Source organism: Rousettus aegyptiacus, unplaced genomic scaffold, assembly GCF_014176215.1.
Source record: "Rousettus aegyptiacus isolate mRouAeg1 unplaced genomic scaffold, mRouAeg1.p scaffold_m13_p_4, whole genome shotgun sequence".
Lineage (NCBI taxonomy): Eukaryota > Metazoa > Chordata > Mammalia > Chiroptera > Pteropodidae > Rousettus > Rousettus aegyptiacus.
Genome location: NW_023416307.1, coordinates 108,196,285 through 108,213,310, shown reverse-complemented (window position 1 = coordinate 108,213,310; position 17,026 = coordinate 108,196,285). Strand labels below are relative to the sequence as shown.

The 17,026-nt window shown below is 40.1% G+C and overlaps 1 protein-coding gene across 4 annotated transcripts in view; it reads left to right on the top strand.

The window, feature by feature from the left end:
- Positions 1-17,026, top strand: part of PTPRG (protein tyrosine phosphatase receptor type G) — a 630,255-nt gene that overhangs the window by 503,880 nt on the left and 109,349 nt on the right. For all 4 annotated transcript variants that reach the window (XM_036220040.1, XM_036220041.1, XM_016150164.2 and 1 more), the window contains exon 8: positions 6,446-6,638. In XM_036220040.1, the coding sequence (XP_036075933.1) occupies positions 6,446-6,638 (193 nt within the window). The remainder of the gene's footprint in view (positions 1-6,445; positions 6,639-17,026) is intronic.

The following is a 17,026-nucleotide window of genomic DNA, read 5'->3' as shown; positions in this document are numbered from 1 at the left end:
AGCCAGATTACTCAATACCTCTGCTCCTCTATGCCTCGGTTTTCATCTATAAAATGGGAATGATAAGGATACCTACCTGATCAAGTTATTAGAAAGATTAAATGATGGAATGTATATAGAATACCTGGATTGGTGCCTGACACGGCAGTGAGTGCTTAGGAAATATTGGGTGGGTATTTTGTTGCTGTTATTAAATAATCACCAAGGCTCTGAGGCAGGACTGTTCAATATAAATAAAACAAAAACCATATCATAATTTAAAATTTACTAGTAACCATAATGAAAATGTAAAGAGAGGCAGGTGAAATTAATTTTACTGTATTTTATTTAGCCCAATTTTTCCAAATTATTATTTCAGCGTGTTAGGGTAGGGTTAGCCACATTTCTGGTGGAATAGTTACAGGTGGCTACTGGCCGTTGCAGCTCTCACGTTTATCTCAAGACCACAACAACTAATGGATCGCTTAATTTGCAAAGTCTTTATTTCAGCACTACATAATGCGCAGTGCATGTGAATAAAGGTTTTTTAGATGGTGGGTGAAGGTGTCATTATTAACCCACACCAGAAAGCTTTCTTTGTTAATTAGGGTTAGAGCCTTTCCTTTCTGTAGAAGGTCTTTCTGTAATCGCTTTTGTGAACAACTGTCTGTAGCTACAAAGGGGGACATGGCCCTGTAGTTAGTGAGCTGTTCTGGGGTTTTGTTTCTGTTTTTGCAGCCACGTTGCAGTAAGTAAAACCTTGGATGCTCTGAGCTATCGTGAATTTAATATTTTGTCATTATTGTCTTGTTTAATAGAGACAGCAACACAGCGCCTACCCCGTCCCCTACCTGCCCCTGTTCACCTCGCAGGTGTGTAGTGAAGCCAAGGTGTCTCCTTGACCTTAGGTGGAACATTTCAGTTCCTAATGCTTACACTGGAGTTTTTCATTATGTTTATAATGGACTCCAGCATCATTTAATTGCCATTATGCACCCCTTTTATAAAATACCATGCACATCAGCCTTTTAATGGTTCATAATAATATTACTTTTGATTTTTCTCTCATTCTCCCCCTCAGCCACAGTGGTCCTCTCACCACGTCTTGTGGACGAGAACTCTTGCTGCACACGAATAGCATGAATAGATTTTGGCTTTCCTTTGATTCGAACCAACAGATTAAAAACTAATTATACTCTGAAATATTTTTATAATAAAAACTAAGTTGAAATGATTTATATACACTTCCAGCTAACACATTTGCAATTCAAGGTTAAAATTGTTCTTGAAACAGCACCAGTTAAAATGCAATTACGACTCCCCAAGCAGGGATAAAAGAAAAATGTTCTACATGTTCACTTCAAAAGTTAAAAAGTCAATTTAATATTATAGAAATAAAAACTTTCATTTATTTTTACTAAAATGATAAAGACTTCATTAGTTACATTAAAGTAAAGATAAATTCAAGTGTGTTTATTATCTGACTCTGGAAAAGAATGAGGTGGATAAAAGTGCAGGTTTGTGAGGTGGACAGCATTTTCTCCTCACACCTGCCATCTTGTTCATGGTTCCCAGTTACTTTCGTGTTGGACCGTAGGCGGTTTCTTTCCAGAATGCAGAAAGTGCAAGTAGATCTATGTTTCCATAGTGGATCCCCTGCATGAACGATCACTTTGGGGATTAGTTAAAAGGAATTGTTTGGGGACTTTTACTATCACCACAGTCAGTTTCTCCACTGCAGTGTTACTCTTTCAGTGAATAATGCTGAGGACCTGTTATATATCTTTTGCATGAAGTGGCTGAGAACATGGAAAAGAGAATCATGCAGATGTAGCTTTCTAACCTTTACTGTACTTCTTGGTTCCTGTGTGATTTTGGGGAAGTTATTTAATGTCTTTAAGCCCAATTTCCTCATCAATCAGAAATAATTATGATATGATAATACCACCAACCTTATGGGATTTCTGTGAGGATTAAGTAAGAGAATGCACATAACTCTCTTAGCATAATGCTTTGCATGTAATAAACACTCAATAAATATTAACTGCTAGTGTTAATGACATAATAATGTTACTTTAATGTTATTTTAAACTAAAAATAAGTTAGAAACCAAAATAATGTTTGTAAAGTACATAAGAAAGTATGTAATGGATTTGATAAATATACATTATGAGGAAGAAGAGAAAGGAGAAGCAGATGGAAGCTTAGAGAACAGTCATGGTTACCACATTCCTCATAAAATAATAACAATAGTAAGAGTAACAATAATAGTACTTATTGAGTACTACTGTGTACTCAATAAGTACTATTATTGGCCAGGAATTATGCCAAACATATTATATATATGTAGCAACTCATTTAATAGTAACACAAACCACGTGAGGTTGGTAATATTATTTCCATTATACAAATAAGAAAACCAAAGCACAGAAACTTTAAATTCTTTGATCAATATTACATATTTAGCAAGTAGGGATTAATAATAGTGATTTGAACCCAGGTAGCAAGAGTTAGAGTTCTGAAGTTAGAGAATTAGGTGCAGGCCAGATCACTAGGGTCCCACAGTGAGGATGAGAGGTCTTAGGAAGGTATTGAAGAGAGGCAGAGGCATGACATGATCTCCTATATATTGGAAAAGGATCACTGTGTGACTGTTAACCAGATCTGGAAGAGCTGAACAGATTAAGCTGGTCAGAAGCCCAAAAAAACAGCCTTGTATGGTTTGTTTGAGAGCTCTAGCGTTATGTGGGGTTACTGCATTGTATAAGTTTAAGAAGCACCTTCTCATTGTGGCCTCTGTCAATGGCATCCCTTGAAATCAAAACAGTGAAGGCCCAGGTGATGGTCAGTTTCACTTTTAGTGAGTATAGTTACAAAGCAAGGTAAGGATCAAGGGACAACCTGAAGTATCTGTGTAATGATATATAGTATTCTGCCCTTACCTGCGGAAGATATGTTCCAAGACCCCTGGTGGATACCCGAAACCAGATAGTACCAATCCCTACATATACCATGTTTTATCCTGCATATACATACCTTTTCACTTAAAGGAAGCACTTTATGGCTTATCCAAATTGCCAGCATGACTGCTCTTAACACTTTGGGGCCATTATTAAATAAAATGAGGGAGACTTGAACACAAGCACTACAGTAGTGGGATAGTCAATCTGATAAATATGACTCTTACTAAGTGACTAATGAGTAGGGAGAGTATTTAGCGTGGAGAGGCTGGACGAAGGAATGAGTCATATCCCAGGCGGGACAGAGTAGGATGGCACAATATTTCATCCCGCTACTCAGAACTATGCACAAGTTAAGACTTCTAAATTGTTTATTACTGGAATTTTTTATTTAGTGTTTTCAGACTACATTTGACCACTTGTAACAAAAACTGCAAAAAGCAAAACTGCTGATAAGGAAAGGACCTCTGTTTCAATAGATCTTTGGCCCAGATGATCACTGCTTACCTGCCAAAATGAAAATGTCGACTCCCCTTGCCAATCCAGGGATCATGGAGGTTTCCACTCAGTGGCCAAGCATGCTGGTTACCAAGGAGAGAGGCCGCTGGCAATTTTTGTTCAACTTAGAGGAATGACAGGGTTTTAGCGAATACTGCCAGCCTACCAAAGTACATTTGCTAAATCTGCTAAACTTGTCCTCTTTTTCCTCTTTTGTGTGACTGTCAAGCAAAGGTATGATCCAGTTGACAATATAATATCATTCAGGTCATTAGTTCAGTCAGAACTATCACATCCTTCCTTCAAAATCTTTGGCAAGTTGAGTTAATGATCAGGAAGCGGCCGAGCTTTTAAGCCATAGTGTGTCATTAAGCTGTAAGAGCAATTTAAGCCAAAGCTTTTTTGTGTTAAATTCAGAACGTGTCTTTTTTTTTTTTTTTTTTTTACAATTATATGACTAATTCTTTCCAGAGGCATCAGAAATAAACTTTTTAGGAGAATCTAAACGCTATTTTGGGAAAGAAGCAAGTCTTCTAGAGAATAAACAAACCTTAGAATCATTGCTGAGACAGTCTCCCAGTCTGTCCTTTCGTGGCATCTCAGAGATTAAACTATTTCATGACAGATGGCTGTCTATTCAGAAAATTTCCTTTCTAACTTGCTGTATGTATGGCAGCCCAGTCTATTTTTTTTTTTTTAAATCACTCTGAAAGCTAAGGTATTCCACCTCTTATTCAACTCACGTCTCTAAGGCTTTAATTTAAACCAATTTCCTTTTATTTGGCCTTCTCTGGACATGGAGAAGAGCTGGTCAGCATCTTCCACATACAAGGGCCTTTAATCAAATTACTCCTTACTTGTCTTTTCTTCAGGCCAAACAGTTCCACATTCTTTCACCTTTCTACACAGGATTTATTCTGTGTTCCTTTAATCATTTTGGTAGGTCTTTCCCTAGACTGTCTGCAGAGGGTCTTTTTAATTCTTTTCATGTAATTTTAAGAAGTTACTTTCTAAGAAAATCTGAAACCTCCTCTCATTTTTGGATGCATTCAGTACAGATTTTGGTAGTTCTATCAAGTGATTACATCGTGCTCGGCTGAGGTGATTTTTTCTTTTCAACGCCATTGATTATCTTCATCTGAGTGGGTCACTTTTAGAGAGTAAACCACCCAATTTAAAAAATGTTTTCTGCTTCTATTGCTTTTCCTCCTTCACTATAAATAAGGAACATCAGAAGGAAGAATGGGAAAAAAGGCTCATTCTAAACAGCAACAATATGAGTTGTTAGAAGAAAAGTATGTGAATAGTAGAGAATTGGAGCAACATGGGAATAATGGTCTACTTTTGCTTTTAGGCTGGTTGAGAGACCATCTGGTTTTATTACCTTGATGAAAAAGCAGAAAAGGTTTCACGGTTTATTACCACTTTACATGTGCAGGAGAATTGGAAGGGAGGTGTAATGATAGGTAAATCCATATACTTAAATGATTTTTCTTGGCTAAAATCACTACGTATTTTATTTATGTATTCACTGCTTTCTAATGCAAGAAGAGGGAGATTCAGACTGGAAGCAGGTCTTTTTCTGCCTCATTCTCTGAGGCAGTTGGAGAAACACTGGGGTTAATTCTAGGGTTAAAGATGGCCATCCAGAAACCTAGGTAGAAATTCTCTTGTTTATTTTCTGCATTAGTGTTAGTCACCTTCTGGTCCTGAAGTCTAAGGCAGCTAGCTACTCGGTGCCTACTGGGGAAGCATCTTTCTGCCACCATTCCAGCTTGTCATTCTCTTCTGCATTCTGATTCAGCATTCGAGTAGCCAGATGGGCCAGGAAGCGTTCATTTGGTTTCTCTCTTCTTCGTTCCATTTTCTTCCCCCACATCATGGGGTTAGTATTTTTGGTGGCTGCGAATTTTAGATTACAATCTATTTCTTCGGCATAAAAAATAAATTTGTGGTCCACTGAAAACAAACCTCTCCCACCCAGCCCCTGCTCCATTCCTTGTATAATAGAACGACCTATTTTCATGAGCAGAATGTTGAGGGCCAAGGGGAATCCTATTTAATAATAAAAATATTACCCTAGCATTCTGAATTATTTTCTATGCTCGTTCATGAATGTTTGGTCAGCAATTTCCTGGAAAATGTTTTTTAAATAATGATGCTGGTACCCACTAATCTTTACTAAGCACTTCCTTAAACTACTAAGTGATTTACGTTGATTTTAATCTTTTCCACAACCTGATAAGATAGGTACTAGTATCACATCTGTTTTACAGATGAGGAAACTTGAGTCAGAAAGCTCAACTAGTTTGACTATGATTACCCATGTGGTAAATATTGACCTTCGGCAGTTTAACGTGCAGGCCACACATTTAACAACTTTGTGGCTTAGCAACTTTGCTCTACTGGATACCTAGTATGTAAGAAGATGTTTAGTACAAAGTAAACCACTAATATTTATTGTGCTCTTTTGTGCCATAACTGTTTTAAGTACTGTACACAGATTATTTCATTTAATATTGACACAAAGATGCTGTTATAATTATCACCATTTTATTGAGGAAATTTTGAGGCTCAGAGAAGTTAAGCAACTTTCTCAAGGTCACCGAGTGGTTGTGCCATACAGCTAGAATTCTCACCCAAGCAGTCTGGCTCCAGGACCTACCAGTTTCACCGTAACTCTGTGCTCCTTCCCATAATAGAAAAGGTCTTGCCGAAAAGGGTTGGGAACTGCAGAAAGACTGGACTCCTGTGTGAGACACAAACTGAAAGATTTCTTTACATCCGCAAATGAAGTGTTGGCCTGGTTGCTTGGCAGGTCGGAAACTTCAGCCAGAGTAGCCCACTGGCAGTGATTCTGACAGGCAGGCTGTGTCCTGCTGGGTTTGTCAGATTTGGCATCAGGCACTTCCTACCATTCTGTGTTCTTGACACCCCTACCCACTTTGGACCACATTGCTTTTCTAATTGATATTCTTTTTGTCTCCCCTCTCTGGTTCTCTGTTCAGCTCGAGGCTTTTTATTCTATCTTCACCACGGAGCAACAAGACCACGTCAAGTCATTGGAATATCTGAGAAATAACTTTCGACCACAGCAGGATCTGAATGACAGGGTGGTGTCCAAGTCCGCCGTCCGTGACGCCTGGAACCATGACATGACGGACTTCTTAGAAAACCCACTGGGGACAGAAGCCTCTAAAGGTATATTTGGATTAAGTGCCCTCGCCCTAAGGAAGATTCTTTGTCATAAATTACTTTAAATTAAAAGATGTTCAAAACCAGCCAAGAATTAGAATGATGTTAAGAGCATATGTTCCTCTGCTGAAAGAGACTTGTCTGGAAGATGTATAGAAGCAGATGTGGGAATACTTCACTTAAATAGATATGTTCAAAATTGTCTTTTTCATTAGTAATATATCAGTCATTCTCTCTGACTCTTTACCTTGTAATGCTACCTCTAGTTAATTCATATCTGAGGAAAGCTTTGGGGTGTCTTACTTATTGGCTGCTTCCTGTTGAGATCAGGAGTTTGTCTCTAAGCTCAGACAGCAGGACCTTGGACTTGCTCTCAGCACCCCAGTCTTCAGCATTCTTCCTAACATCCACACCAGGCAAGAACTCCACTTCCAGCTTTCCACCCCCATTAGACATCACATGACCTTTTAAAACTATTATTTGATGGTTTAATTCCCATATCTGATAAACATAAATTTATAATTTCAGGCATCTTAATCTTTTCTATTTCTACTTTCTCGTGTGAAATGAACATGAATTTCTCTCCCAGGAAACTAGAAAGTCTGATTCTACCCTGGCAAACCTCCTTTTGAGCCCTGTGATTTGTCATAATTGTGGCTTAGAACTTGGGAAATGCTTAGAGGAATAAGGCTGATCAAAGTCCAAGGATTTGGAAGGGTGGAAAGAATAAGAAGGCATTTTCTCTGGATGTGAAGACATGGATCTTGCCCAAGCCAGTGCTCACCTGCTTCAAAACTGCAGACTTGGGTAATATGGGTAGAGCTGTGCCATTTATTGACACTGGAATTAGACTGTGCTATTTTCAGTATGATGAGTTATTTGGGGAGGTTTTGCTTCAAAAGTCTCCCCATCCCCAGTAAAAAGGGTCACCAGGTTACTGGCATATGACCTTTGTAAGAACAGGGGAATGAGGTTCTGTTCCACAAATAACTGTGTTGGTGTGCACTTTGATGATAAGAACGAGTCCGTTTTCCAGGTTCATGTATCTTAAAAGGAGCTAAAAGAAGAGGAAAGGGAGTTTAAGAATGTGATCATTTCCTTCCTGTCTATGTGATTTTGTTTGAGGATAGTGAGGAGAAGCTAGTCTGGCCAGGTTCCATCAAGAACACTTGAGATTCAAGTAATTTGGGGCTGACACTTTGTCAAGGACGTCATTTGTCAGCTTGAAACAATGAGAGACTTAAAAAGCACACAAACCTGAAAAATATCTTAGGGTTGGACTGGCACTTGGTCTAATTTTTTTGTTGTTGTTGTTGTTGACCAAGCTAAAAATAAAGAAAACAATTGAACTTGAAAACTTTTTCCCAAGAGAACTTGCTTGAGAAAAAGAGGACTCTTAGGGTTTGGCTATTTTTTGAGAGGTAAATGTAGAGGACATGTCAGGGGTGAGAAATTTATATCACAAGTGCGTGCAAGATCTGGTAGCTTAAAACTGCTGAAGTTATGACATTTACAAAGTTCTTTTCCAAAAAGCAGGCTGAAGATACAGCTATGCCAAGGGAGTGTGTGGCCATCACTACCCAGCAACGTTAGTGAAGATGATGGTTTTCGTTGCATTAAATTGTCAAAGTGGGCAAGAGCATCCATTGAAAGGGCTTTTTCTGAGTTTGAGCTAGCCCCAGACCCATCCTTAAATATAGAAAGTCAGTTCTTAATTCTACAAGGTTTCTCACCATGTCCATTGCTGACTCCTAAGATGTATGAATATGAAAAATTTTGTGATCTTTCTGGAGGCAGAGAGAAATGTAGATACAGATCTATTTCTTTTTTAAACATAGTATTTGAGTGTAACATACAGAAAAGTACACACATAAGATGTATAAAAATTGATGAATTCCCACAAACTGAACACACCTGAGGAATAAACACCCAGGGCAAGAAGCTAACATCACCAGCTTCCCAGGAGCACCTCTATCTCCCCCTTCCTAGTCACCATCTGTTTCCAAGAGTAACCATCACCTTGAGTTAGCTTTGCCTGCTGGTAAGTTTCATATAAATGGAATCATCCAGGATATCCTTTTTTTGTGTCATGATTTTTTTTTGCTCTACACCAGTTTTGAAAGTCATCTATGCTATCACATGTAGTTACAGTTCATTTTTATTGCTGTATTACATTGTGTGACTATACCTGAATTTATCCATCTCAGTATACATGAATATGTGGAGTAGTTTCACATTTAAATGATTATGAAAATTTCTGAACATGACTTTTAATGAGCATATGGACACACCTCCATAGGGTATGTACCAAGGAGTAAAAAGACTGCGACCTAGCATACACATACGTGTTCAGATTTGGCTAGATAACTGCTAAACAGTTTCCCAAGTAGTCGTATGCACCACTATATACTTCTGCTGGCAGTGTATGAAAGTTCCTATTTTTTTACAGCTTTTTTTAAAGGCATGATTTACATACCATAAAATTCAGCTATTATAAATGTACAATTCAATAATTTTTTAGTAAAGTATAGGTTTGCAGTCTTCACCACAACCTAGTTTAGAACATTTTCATTACCCCAGAAATATCCTTCACGCCCATTTGTAGCCAATTTTTTCTCCTGTCCTCAACTCCAGGCAACTTCTGGTCTGCTTTTATCTTTCCCGTGGTGTTAGGATTTTAAAATTTATCCATGCCGTGGTAAATATCAGTGACTCATTCATTTTTTGCTGAATAGTATTTCTATTTGTCTTACTTTTTAATAACAGCTTTATTGAGATTTAATTCACATACTATAAAGTTCATTCTTTTAAAGTGTACAATTCGATGTTTTTCAGTATGTTCGCACAGTTGTGCAAGCGTCGCTACTGTCTACTTTCAGACTGTTTTTTATCACCCCCCCCCAAAGAAACTCCATACCCCTTAGCAGTCAGTCCCTCCTGTTCTCCTTCCTGCGCCCCGCTCCCCAGCACCTCTCCAGCCCTAGGCAAGCACTAATGTCCTTTCTGTCTCTGTGGATATGCCTGGATATTTCATATAAATAGAATCCTGCAATATATGGCTTTTTGTCTCTGGCTTCTTTCACTTAGCATTATATGTTCAAGGTTTATCCATATTCAAGCATATATCAGAATTTCATTTCATTTTATGACCAAATAATATACCATTGAAGCACATTTTGTTTATCCATTTATCAGTCGATAGACAGACATTTGAGTTTTTTTTTTCTTTTCTTTTCACATTTTGGTTGTTACAAACAGTGCTGCTGTGAGCATTAATATTCGAGCTTTTGTGTGGACATAGTTTTCAGTTCTCTCCGATATAAACTTAGGAGTAGAATTGCTGAGTCATATTGTAACTCTTCATTTACAGTTTTGAAAAACTGCGGAACTATTTTCCAAAAACAGCTACACCAGTTTACATTTCTCCACACTCTCACCGACATTTGTTATAAGTCTTTTTTATTTTAGCCATCCTAGTGGGTGTGAAGTAGTATCTCTTTGTGGCTTTGATTTTCCTAATGACTAATGATGCCCCTATTTGTTTTTAAGTGCACATGCCATAAAACCATGGTCCACATCAGCAAATGCTCCTTTTTTTCCCCATGAAAACTCAGGTAATTCTAGGACACTGTAGGCCAAAAGTCAACCACACAGGCTAGCAATCAGGCAGCTGGAAGGCTTAGATTAGCGATCTAAGCAATTAAAAGCCAATACAGTAAGAGTTCTTTCCTGTCAGTCTTCTGCAAAAAATATTTCAAAAAGAAAAGGACGGTATTTTGTAATTCTCGGGTAATTCAAAAAGGGTCAATCCTGTTCGATTGGCATTTTCCCTGATCATTATTGGAAGCTTTCTATGCTATGAAGTTGAGGACGGAGCTATGCTTTTATTGGGCTACTGAAACAGAAGAAAGAAAGACTAATTAATTAATTAATTAGGACAGAAATCAGTAAACATCTTTGTTTAAATACCAGAAAGTCATATGGTCTCTGTTGCAACTACTCAGCTCTGCTACTATAGAAGGCAGCCATAGACAATATATAAATGACTGGATGTAGAAATAAAGCACTCTGTTTACAAAAATAGACAACATGCTAGATTTGGCCTAGATATCATAGTTTATTGACCTGCTCTAATGTATGACTCCAACCGAATCTTAGACTTGGCTTTTAGGTAAATATTTTGTCTTAAATATTGTAGTGCCCATGACCGGGAAAGTGTCCATTGGTTGATCCTGCTCTTCCATTCCACTACAAGACTCTAGGACCAATTAGAGGTTTGTTAACTGTGTAAACAGCCAATTACCAATTCACCTTAACACCTGGTCATCTCTTACACCAGCGGTGTAAGCAGAGTCTCAATAAGCTGACTGAATATAGCACCCCACCTCCCTCATCCCCCCATCTGTGATCATTGAGCAGCACTGTGGGGTATGCCTGAGTTAATGCGCCCCAATCCTGCCCTCTGTCAGGATGATTGGATGTACTGGAATAGAGGAAACAGAATCTAGCCTTTCAGTGCCAAGAATGAGACAAATGGCCATGTGAGACACCAAAGAAAAGGGGGGAAAAGTCATCTTAATATTGTATTGTTGCTGAAGAAGGACTTATAATGGATGTCATCCATAAAAAGTATAAAGCTTTAGTTCCAGTAAATGGAAACAGTATTTAGGCTTGGTGGATTGTTCAAGGGGCATCCAGTTCGCCGGTCTGCCCTTTGTCAGTAAATAACTTGGACAGACTTTAGGATTTAATGGGCTGTCATTTTAGTTATTCTGCAACATATCCCGGCACATGGAAGAGCATGCAGTGATTAAGTGCTGAATACTGTCTATTGTGAAGACTTTTGGAACAGTGAATGGAGAAAAATAACTTTCCTTCCAACAACATGAAACATATGGTTTATTAATTTAACGAAACCTGTTTAAATCACAGTGGAATCAAAACCACTTGATCTGATAATTTGATTTGATGGCTTAATTAAAGTGACACCGTATAATGTAATGAAAGCAAAGGAGATGGAGAGGACACGGGCTGCCCGTGTACCTCCCAGTCTCCTAAGCTAATGCCGTGTTTTTCGGAGAATGATCTTTGCTTCTGCTGATAGAGGAATCCCTTTTTTAGCTACATTTTCAATTCCTGTTTTGGTTAAGAGCAGTTTTTAAGGACATATACCACTGTGTGAAAATGACTAAGTAACTAGCCTATTTTAAATCAGCATACATTGAGAAAGAGCATTACATTTTCCACCGAAATTAGCAAACAAAGAAGAAAATCCATGATTGCTTTTGAAAAGAGTTTGACATTGAAATCGCGGTTTTCTGCTATTTTTGGAGAAAATATTAATGTTGTTCTATTTTCAGTTTAATCATTTCCACTCACCAGACTAATGAGCTTGTGTTATTTTATCTTATTAAAAGAAGCTCTGATAGGAGCACTTAATTCCTTTGTAGGCAGCTCTCCTCCAGAAACTGTTCCAATAAGTTATCTTGTTACTTCCAGAAACTTTCAACACAGAAAAGTGCTAGGGAAAACAAATCTTTAATGCAGCTCCCGTGGAGTGTTTTTAACCTCCTACTTTTAAAAATAACTGTCATTTAGTTAGTAGTTTTTAAACTTGGGAGTGATTAAGAAAGAAGGCAAAAAGTAGGGCAGTTTTTAAGACTTTCCAAATTTTGGGTTCCTCATACTTTTGAAAAATTTTGAAGGTTATGCCATAACTATATCAAACATTTTTATATGCTCAGACATCCCAAGATTACTATAATTGTGTGTAAAGATATAGAATTGGTGTCAGTTGCCTTTGATTGGCATAAAGTTGATATTTTGTGGACACTTATGTGACATTACCTATTTGGATTCATGTTTTGTAGCCCATGAATTTCTTTACATCTGTCAGACAGCAGCTTCATTCTCCACTGAAGAATTTATTGACTCGAAGGAGTTATGCCTGAAGCACCTATGGTTAAAAAGGCTACGTAAGGGATTTTGTGTACCAGATGCTGTGTTAGCCTCTTCCTTTCATGTTTGTTTTATCTAATCCTCAAAGCACCTCTGTCAGGATTTACTTTCCATTTATCAAATATTTGTTGCGCATTTATGATGAACAACTTCTAGCCACTAGAAATGAAGGTTTGGGACAAGGGAGAAGACTTCTTCATCATGAGCTTACATTTAAGTGGAGAGAAAAAAGAAACAAGTCAGTCATTGATAGAGCTTCAGTCTTGGTCTGAGATCAAATCAGGTAGTGTGCTAAGAGTGGTAGAGTGTGGAGAGACAGTGGGAAAGAGATCTACCGTGGCTAGGGCAGGTGGTAATAAGGAGCCAGCCCTGCAAAGTACTTAGAGGGAGAGGTCATTTGCAAAGGCCCTGAGGCCTCGGGACCAGCAGGGAGAGGTTAGGCAATGGTGAAGTCTGGGAAAGATTGTGTTCTTAACAGCAAAGGGAAGCATGGGGAGGGACTTAAGCAGGGCTACAGAATGATGCGAACAGATGTTTTAACCCATCACTATTATGTGAATAATGTTTGTAGAGGATCTGGGTGGAATCTGCAAAACTGATAGGAGGCTGATAGAAATATCCCAGGCAGGATGCCCCTGGTTGAATGCAGGTGATCTTGGTGGAGGTAGAGACGATCCTTGGGGATAGATTTTGGAATAGAGCATCTGAGATTTACTAACACTGGATGGAGGGTAGTGGGGGTGTGCAAAGAGAGAAATGCAGTGCTGTTGTTTCTCGTTAGCAGATGGAGGCTCTGAGACTCGGAAAGAGCAAATGATCGTCTAGAGCCTTTTAGCCAGGAAGTGATAAAGCTGAGAATGTGAACCGAGATCCTCTTATTATGTCCAGATGCACTGTTCTTTCAGTTTTCAAAGGGACTGCCAGCTTCCAATGAATGCACAAGTGGTAGCCTCTTTGTTTTAGATGTCATCAGGTGTCTTGAACAACATGGTTTAGTTCTCCTTTTCCAAATGAAGGAGCTTTACAACTAAATGTACTTGTGGGGATAGAGTGCTCTTCTTAAACATTGGGTTTATCTTCCCAAAAGGAATCAGTCGTTCTTTGGTTGGCTTGCTTTTGGCAGGTTATCTTGAATGTTCAGGGCACAGGCTGCTGATGCCTTGATCACAGGGTCAGTCCCTGGAGGGGCCAGTGCACCCACTTGATCTGGACAGTGGGGCCCGCTAGGCTGAAGATCTGCATCTTTGAATCAACAGATCAACAGAGCCTAACATCGTAGGACATTGTAGTTGAATAATCATTATTCACTGAATGAAAGAATGAATGAATGGACAATTATAAGGCACTGGGTAAGAATATAGATTTTGGAGTCAAGCAAACCTGAATTCAAATTCCAAGTCAACCATTTACTCCTACATTTCCTTATTCTAGAAATATCTAAGTCTTGATTTTCTTGTCTGTAAAATGAAGATAGTAATTACAACTCCGTCCTTGGCTTGTGGCCCTTTAAGTGAGACAGTATAGGGAAAATATACTACAAAGCCTCAGCGTGGAAAGTACTCTGCAAATAGTGCATTCTCGTCTATATGTCAGCGGTGGCTTCTTTGTTTGTTCAGAACAACCTGTTACTTGTGACGCAGTCACTGGAGAACACATTTCAGAATAAAGCGACCATGCTGTCTTCCTATTAGAAGTGCGATTTTTCTTGTTTTAAAATTGTTGAAACTTTGCCAGTGAAATCCAGTATTCTTAAAGTGTTCTACACGTCCTGTCCCCTTCCCCAGCCCCATCTTGCACTTTACTTCCCTTGGCATCCTGTACTTCAGTCCACTGGCCACCCCCCTGTCCCAACAGGCTCTTTGTTCTGCCCAGAAGGCCCTTGCCCTACCTCTGCGCCTTAGCACCCCGTCCTCAGCCATAGGGTCCCTTCTGCAGGGAAGTTTCCTGGCCGCCATGGCCTGGCCACTTGTATCAAAACATCAGTTTTTTCTTCTATAGCACTCGGCACAGTTGGGATCGTACATTCATTTGCATGATTTCTCTTTTTCTGATATCTAGCTCTCGCATTACCACATAAGTTCCAGGAGGGGCGATACTGTCTTCTTTGTCTTTTTGTTGTTATTGTTGGAGAAAGTGTGCAGTGTTCACTGTTAGGACCTCAGTAAATACTGGACTGGACTGGACTGGATGGATGGATGGATGGATGGATGGATGGATGGACAGACTAAGCTAACTCACACATGCCACATGGCCAGGAGTAAAAAGATTCTTATCACAAGAGCTGGCACGGTTGGGGCCTTTATGATCTAGCCCAAGCTGTGTGCTCTTGTGGGAGGAGCATAGCTAGGCATTTGGATTAGGATTCCACGGCACTCCCAGTACCTGAAATCAGAGAGGCTCCCAGGATGTGGGAAGCCATCTTCCACTGTGACCATAACGCACTTGGATGGAAGCATTCATTTCAAACAAACCATTGCACGGTTTTCTGCCCCATGGAATATGTGCTCTCCCATACTGGAAAGTAGAGAATGGAGGCATTTAACGTTGCAGGCGCTGGCGTCGGGATGCTCCCAGGCAGAAACGCTTTGTGTCTGCAGAGCTGTTGAACTGATATTTTTAACAGACACCAAGGGCCGTCCATCTATAAATAATACTAATTTCTTAATCTTCTGTGTGTTCAAGTGGGTTAGGCAGAGTTCGATCTCGAAGGCCGACTTAGCCACCTTCCTGCAGCTTCAGCTTTTCTTTGCTCTCTAGAAAAATCTTCCTTGACAGTGTATTTATTTGTGTGGGCACTGTGATGCTTGTGAACAACAACCTGAAAATTAATAAAGGCCAGCAGCATTCTCTTCCCCAGAGTGACACGGTTCCCCTTTTCTCTAGCTAACTAGCATTCACAGCCCATGAAGCACGAGGCTCCGAGGTGTGTGTCTGCATCTGGAATCGCGGAGTATAGCTGGGAGACAGACTATTTATCTCCCCCATTCTTCCTGCTGATTATTTCGCAAACAAGCACCCATTAGTTAAGGTTGTTTTTCTTTAGCTATAAGGAACTTGGACAGAAGCCTTGGCTTTCTCGTGGCATAAGAAACAGCCTCACCTCCTCATCCCCTGAGGCCTGAGATTGAAAAACCATCTGTAAAGGTGCTGAATTGGGAGTCCGTGTTGAGTCCTCTCAAGTCCTCCTGTCCTCTTTCCTTCTCAGCATAGCTAGTGGCCATCGTGGCTGCTGGCTTCACTCCTGAGCCCTCCCTGGACTGGTTTTGGGACTCCAAAGCACTGGCTTGGACTAAAGTCAGTGTCTCAGCCATCCCATTCAAATCTGTGCCTGTGTTGAGAAGGCGCTGCCACACTAAATGCTAACATACAGCAAGTGCTTAGAGCCTGGTGGTTTCTGTGTTCCTGAGCTGGCACCAGCAAAGCCTTCCCAGAAGAGAGGAGACTTCTTAGGGAAGCATGTCCAGACATTTAAAACTGTCGACCTTCACCAGCAAGCCAGAAGCCCAGGCTCCTCTGAGCATATGGACCCACGTGCCAGAGGCAGCCAAGAGGCCGAGGCTGCCCAGTCCTCCCAAGTGCCGCATATGTGAATCCCCACTAGGGGCGCTGCCTGTTCATAACCTGGTCTCTCCATGCAAGTGGCAGGTCCCCTGTTCCCTCCCAGTCCTCTTGACCAAGACTAAGAGGAGCTGTTTGAGGCCAGTCCCCAGGTGTGGAACCATACCCTAGAGGGCCATCCTTATCAGACGCCACATCTGGGGGTTGAAGCAAGGATGAAATCCAAACAATGGAACTCAACCTAAAGCCCCTCACCCCAAATCAGAATTAATGAGGGGCAGGTGCCAAAGCTAATTAGGTAAATGTTAGGCAAGAGCCAGGACAGCCCTTTTAAATATAGTTGGTACCAAGTCTCAGGAATACCTAATTCTAAAAGAAAAATCATTTTAAGGACCAAATTGAAAGAGATGAGGGCACCCTGACCTATTGTATCATAATCGTGTAGAGTCAATGATTTAAATAAAGCCCAGCTAACCTCATCAGTGTGGATCACTAGATGATCACTTGGCAAGGCCATTGGGATTACTTATAAAGACAGTTCATGAGATCTTAGGTCTTAGATGGTGTTTAGAAAACAGTGTCAAATTTCTGAGGGCAACTGTAGAACTCTTAAGTGACCCGGATATTTCTTCATGATAAGTGTAGCCACGATGTCATCTCAGTGGTGGGGAATAGGGTACTCAGCCAGAGAAAACCCAGCTTCAGTACAAGGGCACGGGCATTCGCTCACCCTTGACCTGTAGCCTGGTCTTGGCTTTACACCTTCGGTTGGAGCCCAGACTGGAGCAAGGCAGTGGGAGAAGGCTAAAGTTAAAAGGTGCCACATGGAAGGGTTGCTGTGCTCAGTGTAAGAGAAGGAGGTACACTTTGCTTTTTTT